Source organism: Neolamprologus multifasciatus, chromosome 8, assembly GCF_963576455.1.
Source record: "Neolamprologus multifasciatus chromosome 8, fNeoMul1.2, whole genome shotgun sequence".
In the NCBI taxonomy this organism is placed as follows: Eukaryota; Metazoa; Chordata; class Actinopteri; order Cichliformes; family Cichlidae; genus Neolamprologus; species Neolamprologus multifasciatus.
In genome coordinates, this window is record NC_140446.1 from 17,227,555 (window position 1) to 17,250,173 (window position 22,619).

Consider the following 22,619-nt stretch of genomic DNA (forward strand, 5'->3'; position numbering starts at 1 on the left):
CATATCTTTGCATGACTCATAGTTCCATATCATTCATATTAATCTTGGTGAGGCCCTCAGCTTATTCACTGCGTAGAACAAGAAAATTTCTTCTGGTTGGCTTCCCCTTACAAACAGAAGGGTTGACCAGAACATGCTTTATTTTCCTACACTAGAGTAGGACACATTAATTGAATTTTATTAATGGCAATTATATTGTAAGGTAAAGACCCTATAATGCTAGAAATGACCCCAACAATCAGATGACCCCTTATGAGCAAACACTTGGTGACAGTGAGAAGGAAAAACCTTTTTTTAACAAGAAGAAACCTCTGGCAGAACCAGAGTCAAGTCGAATCAAGTACAGCCGAGTAGGCAGAAAAGAGGCATTAGATATGAAATTGCTTTTTGAGTACACAAACAAGATGTTTAATTTTGTAACACAATAATTCTTCTTTGTGTGTTTTTCACTTTCCTTTGCCTCAACTAGATTCTAAGCAGAATGGTGACGCAGCCTCAGCCGCCTTGGCTAATGAGGACTGCCCCACCATCGACCAGGTGCTGAGCCCGGATGAGAGGAGTCCTATTGGGCGAGGCCCCACTCGGGAACGCTACCAGCAGGACAGAGCCTGCTTCCTTCTTAATACCAGGGAATTCCGTGCCACAGATGGGAATGTGCGGAAAGGTATGTTTCACACCAGGAGACGGATATGCAAAACATGCACATCTTATGTAAACAGATCCACACAGCAAGATGTTTGGCACAGTATGATGTAAACATACATTATATATTATATAAGTGCAGAGGCAGCCAATGCAGATAAACTACATATATGTCACTATACGTTTTGAATGTCACATTCAAACATGCAGGAAAGATGCGCTGGATGGGACAGCACACTATAAACTGAGTTAGGAGACTTCAGTCACAGCTAGCAACAAAACATCCACACATCTACAGTCGTGCATTTGCCACACATGCATACACACCAAGTTCTTCTGCTCTGCTCTGTTTGTTTCCATCTCTTCACATTCATGTTGTCTGTGTTTCCATCACCGCTTGGTATCACATTTTATTTCTTCTGTCAGACAAGAATCTCTGTCCCTCTACCTCTCTTCTTTTCCTTTCTCTTCACAATGCCTCAGCCATTCATGTCTTCCATCTTTCCACGGTGTCGGTGAACTTTGTTCTGTGTCCCATAATGTCACATTCATTCATGCTCAAAAACGATCTCTTTCTCTGTCTTCTGGACTCAGACAGTTGACCATGCATTAATTTACTTCTCGTCACTTCTGTTTCTCCCTGTCTGTTTCTCTCTTTCTCTCTCTCCTGCCTTGTGTTGTCCTTTTTATTTACTTTTCCCTCAACCCCTTGACACTCCCAAACTTGCCCCACATCTACCCTCCCGTCCCCGCTCTTTCCCTTTTGAAACCCACGTCCTCATTTCACCCCTTCTTTTCCTTTGTGCTCCACCATAACGCCTTCCCTTTTCGTTGCCCCATGTCCATTATCTTCATGCTCATGAAAACCCAACACCTCATTTACTACTGCAATCCAACTACCACCACTGCCACCAACCTGCACTGAAACACTCCCCCACACTCCCTCCAAACCTTCGACACCCCCCTGTTGACAACAAACTAGAGGCAGCAGCCCTGGCACCCAGCCCAGACTCCCCTCTGACTGAGGATTGGTATAAGATGGAGGGGTCTCTGTTACAGCAGGACCTCAATGCAAACTCTACATCTTCCTGGATCAAACCCTAGACCAGAGGTAACACTAAAAAAAAAACAAAATAAATTTTTTAATAAAGGAGCTTGTATCCTGGAAACATCCAGAATTTTTTAATCTGGCTGTCCTAGAGGTAGGATGTTTTTTAATTGCACATACAGCAGTGTAGTGCCCACTTTAACACAGATGCAGCTGCACATGCTACGCATGACCTCAAAAGATATGCAGATACACCAAATGTTTTCACAGTGTTGTGTCTAAATGTTCAATGGAGTTTGTCCTTTGTGTCACCTGTAAGAAGACTGATCTGTGCCTGAATGCGTGGAATGATGCAAACATTTGAGCTCAGGTTAGGTAGCACTTCAGTGTGAATGTTAAGGTTTGGGTTGCAAAGGGTATTTCGGGGCTCACCTTGTGATTTCCGAGGTATTTCATACAATGAGTCCTAACCTCAGCCCAATGTTGTACTTATTATTATAACTTTGTGAATGACAATCTCAATGAACACTGTACAAGATGTAATAAAAAAGAAAAGAAAAGAAAAAATCTGGAGAGAAAATGTGAAAATTTTGCTGTGATATTCACTCAGTAATTACTTGTTTGTCTGTGTGAGAGCTTAAAACCTGCATACAGTCATGAGAGTGCAAGAGCGCATCCATGCGGGTATGCACATGTGCAAATAACACCCAGAAGCTCAAATGAAAAATAACCCAGTTGTTGTGTCCTGTGTCAATAACTAATAAAGCAAGACACTGAAGAAGAACCAATGGGAACAGCGAGTCATGTTGTTGTCTGATGTGCCTCTGTGTTGTTGTTGTCTCTCTCTTCAGGTTGTGTCATATCACGCGTGTGTATGTGCGCTTTTTTCATTCTTACATGTTATACACTGTGTCTCTGTCCTCTCAATGCCGTCTGAGTGTTGTGTTTGTGTTTGTCGTGTGTGGCTTAATTTGTTTTTTTCCCTTCCTATTGTGTTTTACTCCCTACCCCACGGACCTCCACCTTGGCAAACAGAAGTGCACACTGCAATTTAAAAAAACAATGTTTGACTATAAACAACACCTTTCTATTTACACCTGTATATATAATATGTACATGTACTCGCACACTGGTTGTATGCACTAACAGTGGCATTTGTCCCTGCTACGCCGTGATGTGGCCACAAGGATTTTCAAAATTACATGTACATATGCACCATCTCTAATCAGCTGGTCTGCACTGATACTTTAACACATTGTGATTGCAGTGCTGGATATCACCTTTCCAAGGCCCAAGGTAACTGGGGTCACTGGAGCCATCTGTGTCAGGGGATATCACTTCGTGAAACATGGCATGCTTAACACTAGCAAACATTTTAGCATTAATCAAAAAACAAACAAACAAAAAAATTGACCTACAAATCAGTTATAATACCAGAGTGCTAATTTACAAAATAAGCGTGTAATGGATCTGAAATACTATCCCCTGACCGTATAACTGTGCTTTCAGTGCCTAGTGTAGTCCAAAGATTAGGACCTTTTGTATGAGTACTGTGGAAAAATCAGAAGGAACATAAGCTGCACTTGGTGACTGAAACACTTACCGGCCAGACAGAAAGACAAATGCTATGACAGAGTTGACCGAAAAAGCGGCTTCATGCTGTCTAAGGTAAGCGAGCCTCGAGCTGTCCGAGCCTTTCAGTTAGAGGTTGCTGACATCGCTGCAGTTTTTAATGGTTTTCTATATGTAATATAAAATCTAGGTGCTACAAAGATCCCTCTTTAAAACAAATCAGGAGTCCATTGAGCAAAACAAGTGCTTGGGTTATTAGGATGCTGCTTAGAGCTTGTAATTTGTAGGTAAGCGATGTATAAAAGTCTTTATTGTTTTAGTGTGTATTTTAATGTTGAGCCTTGTGCACTGGGGGAAGAGACTGTACTAAGTGCTTACAGTAAATACCAAATCAATTTGATCTGTTTCTTACTTTCTCTGACACCTGATTCTCTAGTATCTGATAACAAGATTCCATGTCTATAAGCCCCGTGTTAGACAAATGACCTGGCCAAGGTGATGTCTACCTCTTTCCTATTGGGGGGGGGGGGGGGGGGGGGGAGATAGCTATGTAGGAGCATTCAAACTTATATGACTAATCTGTTAAATTTGTGAATCAGAAGTTTTGAATATCAAATAAATGAACAAAAAGCACTGGGTTTATAACAGTTATGATAGTCCCTGCTCTCCACTTGTTTTTAAAGAGGGATTTCCTCCATGCTGACTAAAAATCATTCTTGTGTGCTTTATTTGTGCTTTATTTTGTAGATATATGCATAAGGTGTTTTTGCCAACTTATTTTCTTAGCTCAGATTCTTTTGTTGGATTGTTGGCCATTTGACTTCCTACGCACCCAGTGCCGTATGCATGGCTCACAAAGGTCAAACGGTCAATCACCCCCCTCGGATTGCTCACTCCAAATCACTCCTCCAGACCTTCTTCAAGGAGTTTATATTGGCTTCTGTCTCTCTCTTCCTCTGTCTCTCTTCTTCTCCACACTCTTTCCTCTATATATGTATATGAGGTGTTTTTTTGTTCTGTTCTGTGTTTCTAACATGCTGTGTGCATCTTCTTTTAAGTATTACTGTGATGTGTTATCCAGCAGTTTTGTAAAATAAAAACAAGTATTTATTTGAATGCTTTATTGTTTCGAGGTGTATGTGTGTGGATTGAGTTGATTTATGTTAATTTTAATTATATTTTGCTGTATTCTGTATTTTGTTTTGTTTTTCTCTTGATATTGTGTTTTGTACAAGTTCTTTTTGTTGTTTTGTGTTTTGTGACTTCCCTTGTGTTCTTCCTGTGATCCCCTTTGAATTTCACCATCACCTGTGATCTGTCTTTTCTGAATCGGAGTGACAAACAAAACTGCCAACAAAACAGCGGAACGAATTAACAGAAAAGTGGTGCAAATCTCGCTGGTTAAAGGCATTCTCAAGAGCATATTTGGCCAAAACGTTCACTACTTATTAGCAAATCCGTACTATGTCCAGTAAATCTGTAGAGCATTACATTCATTTCAGCTAACATGAGCACATTGCTAGTAAATGTATAAAACTCCACCCACTATAAGTCAGTCAGTCATTGTTAGAACAGATAGCTGCTATCTAACAATGGGGCCTTTCACTACAGCTGGTGCAACAACACTGTGAGCACAACACAACCTTGTTTGTGGCTGCTTCCTATAAGAAGGGCTCAATATATGCATGAAGTGATTTGGACCAAAAATACAGTGGGAAAGGTATTGTAGTCCAGTGTGCTGATTCTTAGATGAATTGGTTATTTGTTAAGCTAAATGCAAAGTGTCACGCATTATAATTTAAAGGTCCTTTTGTAGCTGGAAAGAGTTTTAAATGAACTTCTTTGTAATGTCACATTTCCCACTGTGATCAAAATAGAAAGTGACTCAGTAGTCACTCACAACAGGATGTGATTACCGAGGGTACAAAGTGATTTAAATGTGGCTGAGAGGACATTTTTGTTTTGGCCATTTGAAGTTCATACCAAGTAAATACAAAATGGGCTGCTGACGAAGCATAATGCAAGGCAAATAATGATTCTACATAAATTCACTAGTGGTATAAGATTTCTTAAACTTCATGTAATCAACTACAATGTATCAGTGATATCAGAGTATTTGCTGTTGTGTAAATTGTGCGGTTTTGGCCAAATAGTTGTCCAAATTACCTGAACATCGGACGTTACCGTTCACAAGGTGTTGGGTAATTGGTGTTAGATTTTTTAATACTTATTAGTAAATCCGTACTATGTGCAGTAAATCTGCGGCATTTTCATGGAAGGATAAGTATATAATTTATTTAGAGACTTTAAAGAGATACAATGCTGAGGTTTACAGGGAAAAAAATGCTCTTCGTTGACATTTCATCTGCTCCTTTTTTACCCCATTGTTTTATATTGTTAATTTTGACACAGATTAAAGTTAACTTTTGCCAGACATATTTTTCCAGCCACCACAGACCTGTCTGTTGTTTCTGTCTGTGCTCGCGGTCATTACCAGAGCGACGCGCTAACTCTAAAAGTAACTCCTAAAAGCCTTTTCCTATAACCCGTGTGAAAGTTTTTTATGTGGTAACACTTGTCAGTCCTCTCATGTGTTCTCTTTACGGTTGACACAGTATGTAAAACTCGCTCTACATTGCCATGCATGGTCTGATATTTGTAACAGTACCACTGTGTGTGTCTTACTGTGTTCCCCCCATCACGCTCTGCAAATATTCTCTCTGAGCCAGGTTTTTACCGATACACATATATGCACAGTGTATATTCGCATATATGTACAAGAAGCAGGGACATAAAATATTAATTGGGTTTGACATGAACTGCATAGGTCTGACCTACATACTACAAACTAGAGGATGTAGGATACAGCTGGATGTTATATCTTCTCTAGAAGATATAGTAGGAGCTGTATGTAGTGTATGCACATATTGTGGCTTCAGTAATGGTCATGACCAAATCAGTACATTTCATTATTGGTGACAGGAGATCATACGATCTTTATACCATGTAAGAATGAACCAGTGTGTATGTGGCCATTCTTAGAAAAGAATCAAACAGTCATAAGCTATAAACAGTGATTGAAAACAGGTCATTGCCTTCATACATGCATACAGTACTGTACAGTGTGTTTTTTTAAGGCTATTTTTTGAGTCAGTCTTAATTTCACATGATTATGTGCTTGGAAAACAGTCTGGCAACAATATTTGCAGTGCTGTCTCTGTTCCTCTGTGTCTTCCCTCGACATAGCCTTCTCCTTGTGTGATTAACACTCATTCTCCATCCCATCCCCAGGCCGCCACTGCAGTGCAAGTGTAACTAAAGTCTGACTCTAGGTAGGTACATACTCCCTCTATAGTGTAAATTAAGTGTGACTTTGGGCAGGAATTATGTCATCACTGAATACAGTGACAGCCAGACTCACCGTTTCCCTTGATAGAGAATCCCAGAGCACAAAACCACAGATGATTGTTGTTGTAAATGCAGCAGATAGCCCAGAGAGGAGGAGAGCAGACTGTGAGAGACTGCAGTGGCCGAGACATGATTAACTTATTTTATTTTCATTTCACAATATTTCTTCTTCTTGGATTTTTTTTAAACAAAGTCTGTGTGTGACAAAAGCAAACTAATGTCAGCTGAACAACCATCACAACCATGTTACCACCTGATCTCATCGCTCTCTATCACTTTCACCTTTCATTTAATCAACAAATGGGAACTGCTTTTCTGTCTCTCAATTTCCATTTTTACTGATATGCCATTCGGCAAGTGTTACGAATCACATTAAAAAGCTTGATTGAACAAATCAGTTTATTAAATGTCAGCGAGATCATATTAAAGCCAGAAATTAAGAAGACCACATTACCAACTTTATTTCAATATACACTCATGGGCCACTTTATTAGGTACATCTTGCTAATACCGGGTGTGACCCCTTGCTGGTTGATTTTGATGATGACGATGATGATTTTATGATAGGATAACACAGGTGCTAGATATTTCTCTTGCGCATCCATGGTGAAAATCTCCTTTTCTACAAAATCCCGAAGGTGCTCATTGTGATGCTGAAGAAACCACTTTGAGATTATTTGAGATTTGTGACATCCTGCGTTATCCTGCTGGAAGCAGCCATCAGAATATTGGTACACTTCTGACCATGTTCATAAAGGGATGGACAACTAAATATCCCCAGCACCATTACACAACCAGCAGCTTGAACCATTCATGGGTTCATGCAGTTTACATCAAATTGTGACCCTATCATCCGAATGGAATCGAGACTCAGGTCAGACAATGTTTTTCCAGTACCCTGTTGTCCAGTTTTAGTGAGCCTGTAGCAATCATATCCTCAGTTTCCGGTTCTTAGCTGATGGGAATGGCACCCGTTTTATTCTTCTGCCACTGTAGTACATCTGCTTTCAGAGATGCTCTTCTGCATACCTCAGTTGTAGCAAGTGTTTATTGTCATCTTGAAGCAGTCTGATCATTGTCCTCTGGCATCAACGAGGCATTTTCACCCAGAGACATGCAGCTCAATAGATATTTTTGCTCTTTTGGACTGTTCTCCATAAACTCTAGAGGTATTTGTGCGGGAAAATCCCAGTATAGCACTTTCTGAAATCAGACCAGCTTGGTGCTAAGTCACTGGCACCAACAACCAAATCCTAAAAGCCGAAATAAACTGATTTGCTGACATGTGGTTGGCTAGTTAGATGCTTGCCATATTTAACAGTTGAAAAGGTGTACTTAATAAAGTGAGTGAGTGTATATAAAACATAGCTATTACGTGAGCAGAGTGGAACACTTAGGATGCTGCATGGTGATCTTTAACAATATATAGAAAATACTGGAAGGAATTTGTGACTAAAATCAAAGAATTGACTTTTGTTAAAAGTTCTTATAAAGGATTATTTTTTGTGAACCCCCATAAATCATACGTCATATCTTCAGATATGCAGAGCATTAATCCAAATTAGAAGTTGTCTAATATTCAGCCTTTACTATTTTTGTAAATCTTCACGATTATGACTATTCTGTTTCCCTTTTTAAAGAAAAGAAAACACATTTTCTTACGTGTGAATCTGAACAGTAAACTTAAAATCATGTTGGATTTCAAGCATACATTATGCCATAAAAAGATCTTTGCTTGTTAGCTATAGGAAAGGCACCTTCAGATTATTTCAATTTGACTATTTTAACTGTTAAACAATATTAAGAATAAATAAGCAGAGATGTTTGAGTTTTGATCTTCAACTCTCACTCTGAAAGTACATCAAGCGTTGTTCAGTTCCAACAACATACCAGGTTTGTTTATTTTTTCTCCTCCCGTGTTGTACTCAGTCAGCAGTCTTTCTATACATGGCTGCCACTTGATGTAAACTGACAGTTTGTCTTGATGCATTTGCGTGGTATGAGAAAAACGTTCCTCTAACTTAACTTGAGAATGAAGCAGCACCAGATTTGCCAGGCGGCTTTTCAAAAGTGTTTGTAGTATGTTACGCCAAAGATGACCAGCACAGTGACATATTAATGATGCAAATATGCATCATTATTATGTCACTGAGCTACCATCTGACGAAAGTGTTTGAGTAAAAAAATAATAATACTTTGATTTAAGCTTGGTTATCTAGAGTGGTAGAATCGGCCACTTTGACCCTGAATGTTGTCATATTTTTCCATTGCAACAGGAAGACACAAAGGGTGTCACACTGGATCAGTGGGTGTTCTTTGTTGTCTGACTGCGGCCTTATGGTGGATGGAGTTTGACAAAAATTTACATGCATAACTTAAGTGTACAGAAACCACAAACTCTGCTCCAGCATCACAGTGTTAGAGCATTACATTCATTTCAGCTAACATGAGCACATTGCTAGTAAATGTATAAAACTCCACTCACTATAAGTCAGTCAGTCATTGTTAGAGCAGATAGCTGCTATCTAACAATGGGGCCTTTCACTACAGTTGATGCAACAACACTGTGAGCACAACACAACCTTGTTTGTGGCTGCTTCCTACAAGAAGGGCTCAATGTACGCATGAAGTGTTTTGGACCAAAAATACAGTGGGAAAGGTATTGTAGTCCAGTGTGCTGATTCTTAGATGAATTGGTTATTTGTTAAGCTAAATGCAAAGTGTCACGCATTATAATTTAAAGGTCCTTTTGTAGCTGGAAAGAGTTTTAAATGAACTTCTTTGTAATGTGACATTTCCCACTGTAATCAAAATAGAAAGTGACTCAGTAGTCACTCACAACAGGATGTGATTACCAAGGGTACAAAGTGATTTAAATGTGGCTGAGAGGACATTTTTGTTTTGGCCATTTGAAGTTTATACCAAGTTCATACCAAGTAAATACAAAATGGGCTGCTGACAAAGCACGATATGATTCCACATAAACTTCATGTGGTCAACTACAATGTATCAGTGATATCAGAGTATTTGCTGTTGTGTAAACTGTGCGGTTTTGGCCAAATAGTTGTCCAAATTACCTGAACATCGGACGTTACCGTTCACAAGGTGTTGGGTAATTTATGCAATGGCCTGTTTATTGGTGTTAAATTTTTTAATATCTACAAATCTTTTGCGTTTATGTTTTTTGAGGAAAAAAAAAGGCATATCATAACTCGCATTTTCTTGTCTTGTCTTGTCTGTCTTGTCTCTGTCTGTCCTTTATATGTCGTTATGATTTTCATTTAATATCCTTCATTTTCTTTTCTCTTCACTTTTGTGGTTCTTTTTTTAAATTCCTACTTTTAACATCTTCAACCTCATGTTCATGTTTCAAAACTATGAAACCTTCATAAAAAACATTCTGCATATGGGAATTTTTCATATTATCTGTAAACATTTCACTGATTTTCTTTCCATTTATTCGCACATGACATAAAAAAAAATACAAACAATTTATTAAACTGATTTATTATTATATTTATTGTCTTAAAGCAACCGGCTATGAAAAATCTCGCAGTCTTAATAACATATCGGGAATGACTGGGTCAGCACTGCGACTCGCTCCTATTACTAGCCCGCCGTTTGAGACCTATGAGGCTCCAGGACCTCTGCGGCGCTGTCGTTCCCCCATCCCCTCCATTTTGTAGCAGAAATTGTGTTAATGATTGGCTGATAAGAGATACAGCAGATTAGCCATGGACCAATTACGTTGAAGCCTCCATTTGCATTGTACGCCATGCAAATACAATAGCAATAACATACAATGAACTCGAATGTAGAAAGAATGAGATCTTGTCTTGTGAATCAAATGGTTTATGAAGCATGTTGGGGGAGTTAAATGCAAAATTTAGCTTTAAAGATACATGGTTATTTAAATAATTACAAGTAATGTAAAACTGATTGGGGCTGCTTAGTGAATAAAATAGTGCCACGCATCAAGAAGGTATTCTAAAAATGTGCTCAGTTACATTTTCAGATGAATATTTTTGCGCATTCTGGACCAAATTAACTTAGACTCCTAACACTCATACAGTGAAATAATCATGGAACAAGATACATGATATGAACAAAATTACTGAGCCACATCTCTTAATCTTTGAATTCAGGTGTTTCAAGTGTCCCATTGCCACAGCTGGATAAAATCCTTCACATTTTTTAAACAGTTTTTAAGACATTTCACCTCTCATTCAACAGACTTTTTCCACTTCTAAAAAATGTAACTGTTATACTGTAATTGGATGCCACCATTGCAATAAGTCAGTCAGTGAAAGGTCTTCCCTCCAAGATAGTCCATAATCAACTGTAAGTTGTTTTGTTGTAATGTGGTCACAAAGCAGGGTCACACATAAAGGTCAATAACCTCCAAAGCTCCTCTGGTATTAACATCAGGACAAAAATGGTCAAGTCATAGTCAAGCAGCTCCAGTAAGTGTTATACGTAAGTGGCTTAGTACTTTTGTCCATATTGTGTAATTTAGTTTATTTAGCCAAAGACAAAGAAAAATATATACATAATATAATAAATATATAGCGAGTGAACACAGCGCCGCGTAAGCAATCCACACTGTCGGAAAAAAAACAACCTATCCTATGTAAGTCTCAATTAACACTCAGTTCATTTTCATTATTGTGACATCATTGGGCACTTTATGCTGATAGTTTACACAGTTAAGGGATGTCAAGTTAAGGGATGTCAACAAAATCAGAAACAAATGAAAGTAATATGTGTTTTATTGTACCAAAAGAGCTATCTAATTCTGAGGGTGAACATGTCTCTTGAAAATAATAGTTCTTATATTATATTGCTGTTAGGAGCCAATACATACGATCATTGTCTCGTTGTCTAATCCTTTGTTAGATGCTTGCACATTCACTTGATCCACTTGCTATTGTTGTTATTCTAGATGTCTAATATACATAAGCCAATACTCATTCACAAAGAAACGTATTGTTTCATTAGACACTTTAAATGATTTGAAAAAAATTAAAGCTTATGCTTATGATTAACTTAAGAAAAAATAGCTTAAAAATCAGATTTTATTGCTTTCCATAGTTACTTCCCTGTAACGCTAATTTATTTCCCCAATAATTTTATTGTTCCACTGGATCATTTTGCATTGCGTTGTAATATTCCTTCAAATGCACTGTCACATAATCTCCACGTAACAGCAAAATCTAAACCTTAAATCTACCCACATATCAGCCAAATCCTTATACCAGTAAGGCAGACATTCACAAGGTCTTTTTTTAAGCTTTTTGATAACAAATTATAGTGAAAGACAATGTGTGAGAAATTTTACCATTCAAATATTTATATATAAGTGGGACTGCTTGGCTCAACACATGCTAACTGGTTATTCTGAAATGGCCTTTGGCAAAGGAGCAAAATCTTCTGTTTTATGGTAGCAAATGACTGAGTTGGCCTTTGAAGTATAATCAGGACAGTGATATAAATGAAATATGCACTTGTAGGTCTAAAACGTTTTATAGAAATTTAAATGCAAAGTATTTATAAACAAGGAAATTCAAACAAATGTACAATGTCAGATATGGATTACTACTTAATTAACTATACAGTTAAATCAAATGCAAGCACTTTACTAACAATCATTGTTAATTTGCTCACTCTTGAAGCTTGTGTCTCGGCATCAGAAACAGATAATATTACAAAACAAGTATACAATGAAAACCTTGGACCACCTAATCAAACTGGCCTGTTCCTTTTTTCTAAATCTAATTAATTTCTTCCTCACCATTTATGCTTTGAAGGTTTTTTTTGACATTTTCTTTAATAATTTCAAATAAACCATCATGTTTAGGTGGGCTGTCGCTATAATTTTACCTTCAGCAATCTCAATCAAAAGCAAAAAAAGCAAAAAAAAAAAAAGATTTAAAAATAGTGACACATTCACAAATGCAATAAACATGCAACATTACGTTAATGCTGGAAAACATGCTGTGCACATACATATGTAAATACACAGATATATTTTTAATCTAAAACACGCACAGACTTAGCAGGCAATCTCCTCATTATCACTGATTTAGCTGTACCAGCTGTAAATGTACAAAAGTTATTCAGATGACACGAGCCATTTTTCTTGTTTTATTTCAAGCCACTATATAGACTTTTTGATGTCCAGGCTGTCATTTTAAATCGCTTTAGTTTTTTAATGATTTTGTATTTTTTTTCATGAATACTGTGTATTTCATGGCAAGAAATGACATTTTAATGCCACTGGTTGTCTAAAATAACTATTAAAATAATACAATGTTGTAAATTGTTCATAGGATTCTTAACCAACAGGAACATAGACTGAAGACAGCAAAAAATAAAAAATAAAAATGCTTCAGAACTAGTTTTTACAGACAATTGTAAAAGGAAAGTATTTCCATACTTGTTTTGAAGTCTTACTATCCACATGCTTCCAGACCCCATATGTTTGTGAATCTAGATATGCAGTGTTTACATGAAAGCTGTGACATCACTTGAATGTTTTGCTTGAATCTGTTGTCAAATGATGTTTAAGTGTCTGCGTTAGGATAGATTTTGACATTCAGGCACTGTAAGAAGTAATGCTTGCCTGGCTTCATCCGTTGCTGGTTTTGAAGGCCATCGCAAATATTTGCAGACCAAAGTAGTCTTAGGTTGATTCACTTCATGATTATGATGTCAGAAAATTACAACATTTTAGTGTTGTCTGAAAATATCCGAAACCGCATGCCGAGATTTAGTTTTCCTGTGAATGAAAGCATTTTTGATAGATACTTGATGTAAAATGTCAAACTGAACTTGTACAGTTAAGATAGGAAAACTCTGGGATAGGTTTTTCAATTAATTTATCCTGCAGAGAAGTCTTTTGTGAAGTGAAATGAATCACTGATTTGTCTAGATCACATGCTCAAAGATGTTCTTAGTCCACACAAGCAAATCTTTTGGACTATAAGGTTTGCTCACATCGCTTCTCAGTGCTCATTAAACCTTTTTTGTGCCCACTTACTGTACTGTATTATCATAGAATGTCTACGCAATCTATAACATCCACAATGGGGATGTTATGCTTTGACTTCAGATGTTATGCAACTTTGTGTAGAATGTAAATTTGTGTTACAGTAAAAGAACATGTCCATCCATCATTTACAATGTCTGCAGGGGATTGTTTTGCTTGAATGCTTTAACTTATTAACAGCGAATGAGGGGAGTACCACACCTCACACAACCTTATCCTAACATTAACACTACAAGAGTACTGTATTTGCTTATATTCAGTTTGTATTGCCTCTGAATCGACTGACTATATGTTGAGTAAAAAGAGAAACGAGTAGTTGTGGCAAATGCAAATATCCTAGAATCCTCCAAAGCACCCATTGTTTAAGTAAACGAAACAGGCAGTATGTTGTAAGTGCCTCTATGAGGCCCATGTAGGCTTAACTTAAAGTTAGATTTAACTAGCTAGACCTTTGATGTAATTCTTAATAGGTCAGTGGTTTTTACTAAATATGTACATATCTGTATCTACATATACATTAAAGCCACAACCTATGTATGTATACCATATGAGGGGAGGGCAAGAAATTCCATAACCCCTGATTCTGATCTCCTATGCATGTAAAGTGATGTTTGGCTTTCCCTAAAAATCCTAAAAGTCCCATGCACCACCTTGTTTCCAGTTATAAATACATACTTTTGAGGTATGTTTGCATATTTTTTTTATTATTATGTTTTGCTTTACTGTTATCACATGATTAGGGTTTTTTTTAATCTATGTAATTATCCAGTGACCTGTAATGATGGCTTGAAAGAAGGTTCAGAGTGTAAGTTTGGTATTTGCTTTGATAAGAACTGATTTGAGTACATGTGCTTTATGTTAATCGATATAAACGTACAATGAGTATGAATATTTCAGTGATCACGACTAATGTATCAAAAAATGTTTGATAAATGTGCAGCTTTGTGGGAAAATATGCAGAGCTGTACTGTAAAAACCTTCTAGAAAGGAAGAGAATGAAGCTGAACTTTGTGCTTTGAGAAGGGTGGAAGTGGAACTGTGAATTCAGTTAAACGCCTGTGTGTGTCACTATTGTGCATAACAAGATAGTTAGACTAACTTGTAGTGGCCATTAAGAGGATGATGAGTGAATAAAATCTCAAATCCCCAACAGGGGAAAAATTAGGTAAACTGTTCCTTGAATTTGCCCTAGGGATCAGATTTATAACTAATGTACAGATTAAAATAATGCATACACCACCCTTTAAACAAATCAGGCAGTAATATTTACATTTGTAAAGTGCTGGAGCAATAGGGCATAGGAATAATGTCAAAGACACCTGTATTTGGTATTTGTGTAATGTTAAAGATATTTCTTGTTGTTTTATTTTACTTATGCCATGTTCATAGCTTCGTAGCTATGTTGTGTGGAAATGAGTGAATAAGACAAAGACACAGTCAGAACTGCATATTTTGTCCCCAAAACATCAGATCCTAAATGAGGCTGTCACAATGTCAGATTTTTCACAATAACAATATTATTGCGATATCTATCAAAATGAAAAAAAGAAAACAAAGCAATAACGACAAATCTCATCCTCCTTCAACTTTGTGCACTGTGTATTTTGTGTTTTTGTGTATTTTTGGGCAATACACAAAGTATGAGTCTAAGGCTGGGGAAGATGTCTGCAAACATAACTGTACTAAATTGAGGAAAAAGATATTAAAGTGTAATTTATGACCAGACAAATAATATTGTTTTAATGTCCAATAGTGGCTAATGTATTTATATTCATACATAGGAGCTCTCACTTGACAATAGAAGAGAGTCATATACAGTAACGGTTATATGTCTGCATTTAACACATCTAGAAATTTTTTTTTTATTGATATTAACAGAATTCAGTGACTTCACTTAATGTCTTGGTTAAATTAAGATGTACTGAGCAGTAATTGTAAGCTTGTAAGCTACATTTACTGCAAAAGTGACTTTTACTAGTTATGAACTGTGCTGTGTTTTTATTTATTTTTTTGGTTTGTTTGGTTTTTTTTTTTTGTCTGGCACCTTTGTACTGGATACTGATAGAAGAAGGAAGTCAAATGAAGAGATGAAGGACCCACAGGAAGAGCTTATACAGCATCAACAATGGATCATTGCATTGTAAATTAACGTTTGCTGGTGTGACCACAACAGAAGTGTTTTATCTCTTGAAAGATGTTTAATGGCATCACACAATTTGCTAGATTTGTTAAATGAATGAACTTCATAGTGGGCTGTTGTTGACAAGCATTTTCTGGAATTAGTACCTGTGTTTTCAAGTGTAGCTTAAGGGTAGGTGTTAAACCCCTGAAACTGTGTCTGGGAGTAATGCCACAATCTCACAATCTGAAGTCCAATAATACTTTTGTGGATGTGAAAACCTCCATGAATGGCATTCAGTATGTTTCTGTGTCCATGTGTCAAAATGTCAAAAATGTCTTTTCCGTGAAGTATACATATCATTCAAATGAAAATGTTTGCACACACGCACTTACACAGACTAGTGAAGAACTGATTAGAGTCTCCCTAATCCTGCTCACTTTGAAATGTTCTGTGCATAACTCACTGATTTAACAATGACTGCTGTGTTCACTGAAAGTTGAAGTGCAACTTTGCAAAGTTGGTCAATTGGCTGGTAGCAAGTTTCATTCAGTCTATTGTTTGTTTTTTTAATAATGTCAGTTGTCATTTTTATCGTCACTGATACTTGAGTATAAATTATAAATGTGTGATAACAAAAAAGTACAGCAACTCTGCCCATAATAAGCAAAATCTATCCCAACTTAAATCTCACCAATCTCCTTGTGCAGCTCTGGACCACACCCAGCAATGCTGTCATTTTAGTTTGCTTCCTATACGTCCACTTTGTACTTGCACTCTGCATCTGTGATTTCACCATAGACCCCAGAGTAATATATTCAGTGACTGCTAGAGAACTGTGGTGCGTGCCGCAATGACACAGTCTTCACCCATCCTGTTTGCCATATTTGGCTCCTTGCGACATTGTTCCTTTGACACAACGGAGGGGATCCGGCTAACATCACAAATGCAGAATGCAATTTGTCAGAATGGGACTTCACAGGAATGTACTAAAAATAGCAACCTCTACACTCATTTTTTATGTGCAGAGTTGCAGAACTTAAGTTATACGCAAAGTTACTGTCTGTACATATCTATGAGACAGACTGGTTTTTTGTAGCTTGTTGTAGATGTCATTACAGTTTAAATGTGTGAACCTCATTCTGACACTGTTAACCTGCAGTTTACAGGTAATAGCAATCCTTGATTATTTTCCTATTGTACATAATATTAACAGAATTAATAACCTGGATTACAAAAGTCCCTATTATTGACATTCAGAATATGAGAACAAGAAAAACAATGACTTTACAACTAAGACTGGTTTATATCAGTTAAGCACTTTTATAAATTAATCAGTTTGTTTATAACGTTTTACTGTGCATGCTATTTCACAAACTCTGTGGACCTGATATTAATGGCTTTCTGTTCTTTTCTTTACAGTGTTAAGTTTCTAGCATTCGCCCTCTCTCTAATGAAGAGTCCATAACCGGTAAACACAAATTTGCGGCGGGAGCCACATAACGACAGGTGTCACACGGATGGACAGTTTAAAGGAGATCTTTGGGGTGACAAGAGAGACCAGAGGTTAATCATGAATTAAAAAATCATATGGTCTGCTCCTCACATTGTTACCAAAGCAGCCTCTCGGAACTCCAACCACACTTTTTACAGCTGTCTGACTGACCTTTTCTTTTCCTTTCCTTTTGCAAACTGACTGAGCATTGCACTTACACACTTTTGGGAGAAAAAAGGACCCCTTAGTTCACATTCCAGATGACATCTCTCTGACACTAATACTCGCCATCTTGTATGAAGACCAACTCAGTGCTGTCTACAGTACTGAACAACTGAGCAACTTTGAGTTTCTGAAAAAACAAAACAAACAAACAAAAAAAAACACGTCTTCAACGGGACTGAATGAACAATGTAGCATCTCTGCTAACATATTGTAGCATTTGTTGGCTGGGAAATAACTTGACTTAACTCATCAACCGTTCACAGAGAGAGGAATTTATGCATTCAAGGGATCTTTTAGATGTCATTTTCCTCTTGGGTTCCTTTTCCAGTTAAAAAAACAAAAACAAAAAACGAGTACACGAGAGACAAAGGATTGGTCTTACTCATTAAAACACCTGGCATTCACACACATATATTTTATATATATATTCATAAATATATATACATATATATGGCCCATTTGGGGGACCCTGTGTGTATATATATATATATTGATATGTATATATGTATACATATATATATATATATATATATATATATATATATATATATATATATATATATATATTACACCCATATGGTCCCTTGTTCAAGCTTAGCACGTGTATAGTATGTTTGCCACTGAATCTATGTCTTCCATTAACTTTTATCTGACTGAAACACTGCCCTCCTCACAGCACTGATATAAAAAAAACTACAAACTATACCAAGTGTGAAGCACATGTAAACAAAGCACATGTAGCATCTGCTCAAACATGTCACATATGGCATTTACTGTACATTTATACTCACCTGAAACAGTCACTGCAACAAAATAGTGAGAAAAGACTTGTCTTTTTCTCTCATGTACCGACATGGGCTTGCCCAAAGGTCCTGTAGCATGCACTTGCTGAATGACCTTCTTTAATGTGTTGTAGATTGAGGAAATATTCCATTAAGGTTGAGTTTTATACTTGCCCTACAATTCACTGCCCAAAAGAACTTACTTATTAAACTGCCACTATCCCTATCCTGATTTGCACATATAGAATATTTTCCCATGTCTGACTGACTCAGCATTCAGCCATGGGAAGTAAAGAGAGATGAAGTCCTCATCGATCAAGGGATAGCAGCCTTCCTGAATGACAAATAAGACCATACCACTACAAGAACTGTTTTTAATTCACTCTCCAGTGGTTGTAATTTCAATGTTATTTTGAAAGGGACCAATCAGATAAATATTCTCCCTCAACACAAAGGCTGTCACTGCCAGTCAAGGCACAGCACTCCCAGGACTCATACTGCCCCATCGCTCGCTTGCCCTTGATGTGAACGATTTCACGGGCGAGTCGGTGTCAAGATAAAGATGGCCCATTTCGGGGACCCTTACGCGAAGAGTTAAACCAGAAGACGTGGACCAAGAGTAGAGCAAACGCGGAAGTGTACAAAGAGAACAAATCTATATTTTGATAAACAAATCCACAACTCTCCATTACTTTGGAGGAGATTTCTGAGCAGAAAAAAAGTCCAGAATGACAGAAAAAATAAGAGTCAGATGCAAATGTGATTTGAGTATTTGGCATCAAGAAATGGAGTCAAAGTCCTATAAAAATACGGAGAGAAAATAATCTGTTATGAGGGGTGTGCAAAGCTGTTTACCCCACAAGCACTGAGAAAATGTTTTCTGAAAGACAATGAGCAATGACAGACTGCACCTACAAAGACATGGGGATGATGGAGGATGGACGATGAGATAAACAAATGGAGAAAAAAGATAATGCATTTTTGTAACTTTGTTTACCAGCATGACTACTTTGCATGACTGTCTTTTCTGCAAGCCCTTAGTTGAAGACAAGGGTGCTAGAGATACAAAAAAAAATATATAAAATTAATTAAAAAAAATGTTATATGCAATTAATGTTTTAAAAAAGATTATAATGAAAGAGAAGAGCTATATTTTGTTTTGAAAAGTTAAAAAAAATGTGAATATTGAAACATGTATGTTTGCAAAGTACACCCTGAACTATGTTTTGTTTGATGAAATCTCTCTGCTACTACTGCCCTACATTCGTCATTCCAGTGTTTTTGACGTTTTCTGTCACTGTTTTATTTTCTAATGCACTGAGCAGTATATTTTTTAACTCTTCTAAGTCAACAGTGGTCGTTCAAGACTTTGCCTATAGCACCTGCGCAAAGGCTTTCTTTCCTGGGATGTTCTTTGGTTTTTTGTTAGGTCCATGTTTTCCTCCTTGATTCATTTGCACAACTTACGTAGCAGCAGCAGCAAGAGCAGCAGCAGTTCTAAAACAGCAGCACTCCATACCACAACTTTGACAGCTTGAATACTACTCATAGTTTGCTTTTTTCTTTGGCAATAATACAGTAGTTGTCACAAGATTGTAGCAGGTCAAATGGAGAACCTTGAGTCCTTGGAGTATCTTTAAAATCTCAGTGTTAGAGATTTATAAAGGCCTTGGATGTCCCATGGCAAGATTTTGCTAGGATAGGCAATTCTGTTCCATTCATAGAAACATGGGAGTAGATGTGTAGGTTATCCAATAAAGACCAATAACAGTACGAAAGATACTATATTGGCAAATAGTCGGAGATATCAGGTTTGCATGGAACCAACTGCCATTCCAAAATTTGTGTGGTTTTAAGGACTCAGGTGTGTCAATGATGTGCTTGGATGTAGGTGTTTTGCTATTTTCTTTCTAAGATAAAAAAAAAATCCTAGTATATAGATGACGATAATGTGAACACCTCACAGTGATGTGTAAAAACGCATGCATTATGACTTGATAATCTCTCAAGGGGGGGAACAGAGTCTTGACATATTCCCTTAGCCTCCTATCATTGTTTGTCATGAATCCAGTCCTGATAACTATAAACACTGTGCCGTGTTGTAGAGCAGAAACGTCTTCCTCCAAGAGGCAACTGAAAACTACTCACACTCGCAGTGTCAGCATGAGTGTGTAGAGGTAGCTCGTCTTCATTTTTTTAGATGGTCAGGTCTTTGCATTCGTCACTTACCATGATTATCGTCATCCAGCTGGCTAGTTGGCAGCTTATTACAGCAAACAGCACAGTCATGTGAGTACCAATCAAAAAGACCCAGAGCTTCCAAAATGATGTCAGAAAGTGGGAACGAAAGGGTGAGAAATACCAGTGTCCACCAAGGGGAGATTGATAATGATGTAATAAGTAAAAAATAATGTCACTGTTGAGTGCTCTCTAAGCCCCTCATCCTTGTCTTGGTATTCCAAGTGAGTTTCAGGCCCTGCTGGTCCAGGGCTTAGCTCAGGCAGCTGCACGGTTCTTTGTCCATTCCTAGTACATTGCAGTTGGAGGCTCACCAGAATATGAGACTCAGTGGTGTGATGTAGACTGTAGAAGTCCTTCAAAAATTCTGTCGAGTCTACACTGGTTTTACAGGGTCTAGAACTTTTGTCTATTTGCATTAAATGGTCCATGGAATTTCTTTTTTGGTCCCGTATCTTTTTAAAACTCACAATTTCAGTTCCCATTTTGGAAGGCATTAAGCTACCATGGCTTTGATGGTCACAAAGATGTTTATGAATATTTCAGAGGTAAACTTCTTGCAATGGTGCGCACACTTGCAAAAACCTTGTGCTTCACCCAGCTGTTTTTGTTTTTATGGCCAAGTAGTGTCTTTTCCTCTTTTTATTTTTCATGGTTACAGTCTTTATTTCCTTCATTCTCTACGTTGTGGCTGCTCTGCCAATGCCAGGCTGAAAAAGATGTCTTTCCTTTTCCAATGCATAATACTGCCATTTGATTTAGACACGTTTAAAGAGAATGAGTTACAATGTTGAGAGTGCTAAGTCTGTTTTATTTTTACAATCTGTTAAAAATGTTATAAATTTCATGTAGAAACACTCACCGTAACCAAAAGAACAAATTTGCTTTACATGGTAAGGAGGTGCAACTGTTGTGACAATGACTATTATGTATGTGGACATGTCATCTGCAGGTGTTGGGAAAGTGTCATGTGGTCCTTGGATGACACATACTCAGTGGTAACCATTTTCTTTATATGCTCGTTTATGTTTAATATGTTTTTCTGTTTTTCTTTTTTAAGTTGAGGACACGGTATGCAATCTGCACCACGAATGCCACTGATAGACACTTACTGTATGCTCCCTGAGACACAGATATTCTGTCATCAGTTTAGATGATTGCAATGTGTAGTGGCTTTATGGTTTTCCATAGAGTAACTTAGCAATCACACTAATTGAAAAATATTTTATTTTACAAATTAATAACAGAGTTGTTATCAATGTTATCATACTAACTACATTTTTCTAACATATATCATATATCTTATTTTAATTAGAAATATAATGATTAAAACAAAGTCATACCCAATATACGTTGAACTAACAGTACATAGTATCATTATGCATCCAAAGATGAAGACATATTCATTTTAGAAGCTATCAAACTGTCTAAAACAGACTTAAGTACTAGTCCATTGTACTGCGGTCTAAGTAGGAGAGTGAATGGGGCGAAGAGGTGGTCACTGGATTATCTGGTTGTGACTTATGCCGGATTTTATTTTTGAAATGTTGTAAAACAAAGAACAACTCATCAAGAACTGTATAAAGTATATTTCAATGGAATGTTCATGATCTATCTTTTTATATTTTGAAGAAAAAATAGAAACATATCAATAAAGTGTCATAATTGAACATATTTCTACTATTGAGACTTATAATGTATGAATGTCAATGCGATCTAATGTGAATCTCAATCTTCATAGCAGCTTGAATGAATAACAAACTAAAAGTCATGAGATGCTTTTTCAGAGACATTAAAATTGCTTAAAATCATTGAAATTAACTTAAAATAAATGAAAAAGTAACACCACTCGTGTGTCTGTTTAAGATTTCTGATCAAATGTGGGCGTCTGTGAACACCGGCTGAATATGACTGATAGAGTGACATTTTGCACCGACTGTCACAGTTAACACTGTTTATCAGCCTGTCGGGAACAGGATACCACAATAAAGTGATTGATATAATTTGATATGAAGTGAGAACACAGTGAAATCCAAAGCCGT

General features: G+C 37.1%; 1 protein-coding gene across 5 annotated transcripts in view; it reads left to right on the forward strand.

Moving 5' to 3' along the window:
- Positions 1–22,425, forward strand: part of LOC146512839 (voltage-gated potassium channel KCNC1-like) — a 53,349-nt gene extending 30,924 nt beyond the window's left edge. Inside the window, exons 4-6 of one of the 5 annotated variants that reach the window (XM_085171407.1) lie at positions 470–664; positions 2,542–2,562; positions 10,202–22,425. In XM_085171407.1, the coding sequence (XP_085027533.1) occupies positions 470–664; positions 2,542–2,562; positions 10,202–10,356 (371 nt within the window). In that variant the 3' untranslated portion in view covers positions 10,357–22,425. Of the gene's footprint in view, positions 1–469; positions 665–1,624; positions 1,754–2,541; positions 2,563–10,201 lie in introns of those variants that run through there. The other 4 variants (XM_085171408.1, XM_085171410.1, XM_085171409.1 and 1 more) reach the window with 4 other exon arrangements.
- Positions 22,426–22,619: the final 194 nt, after the last annotated feature.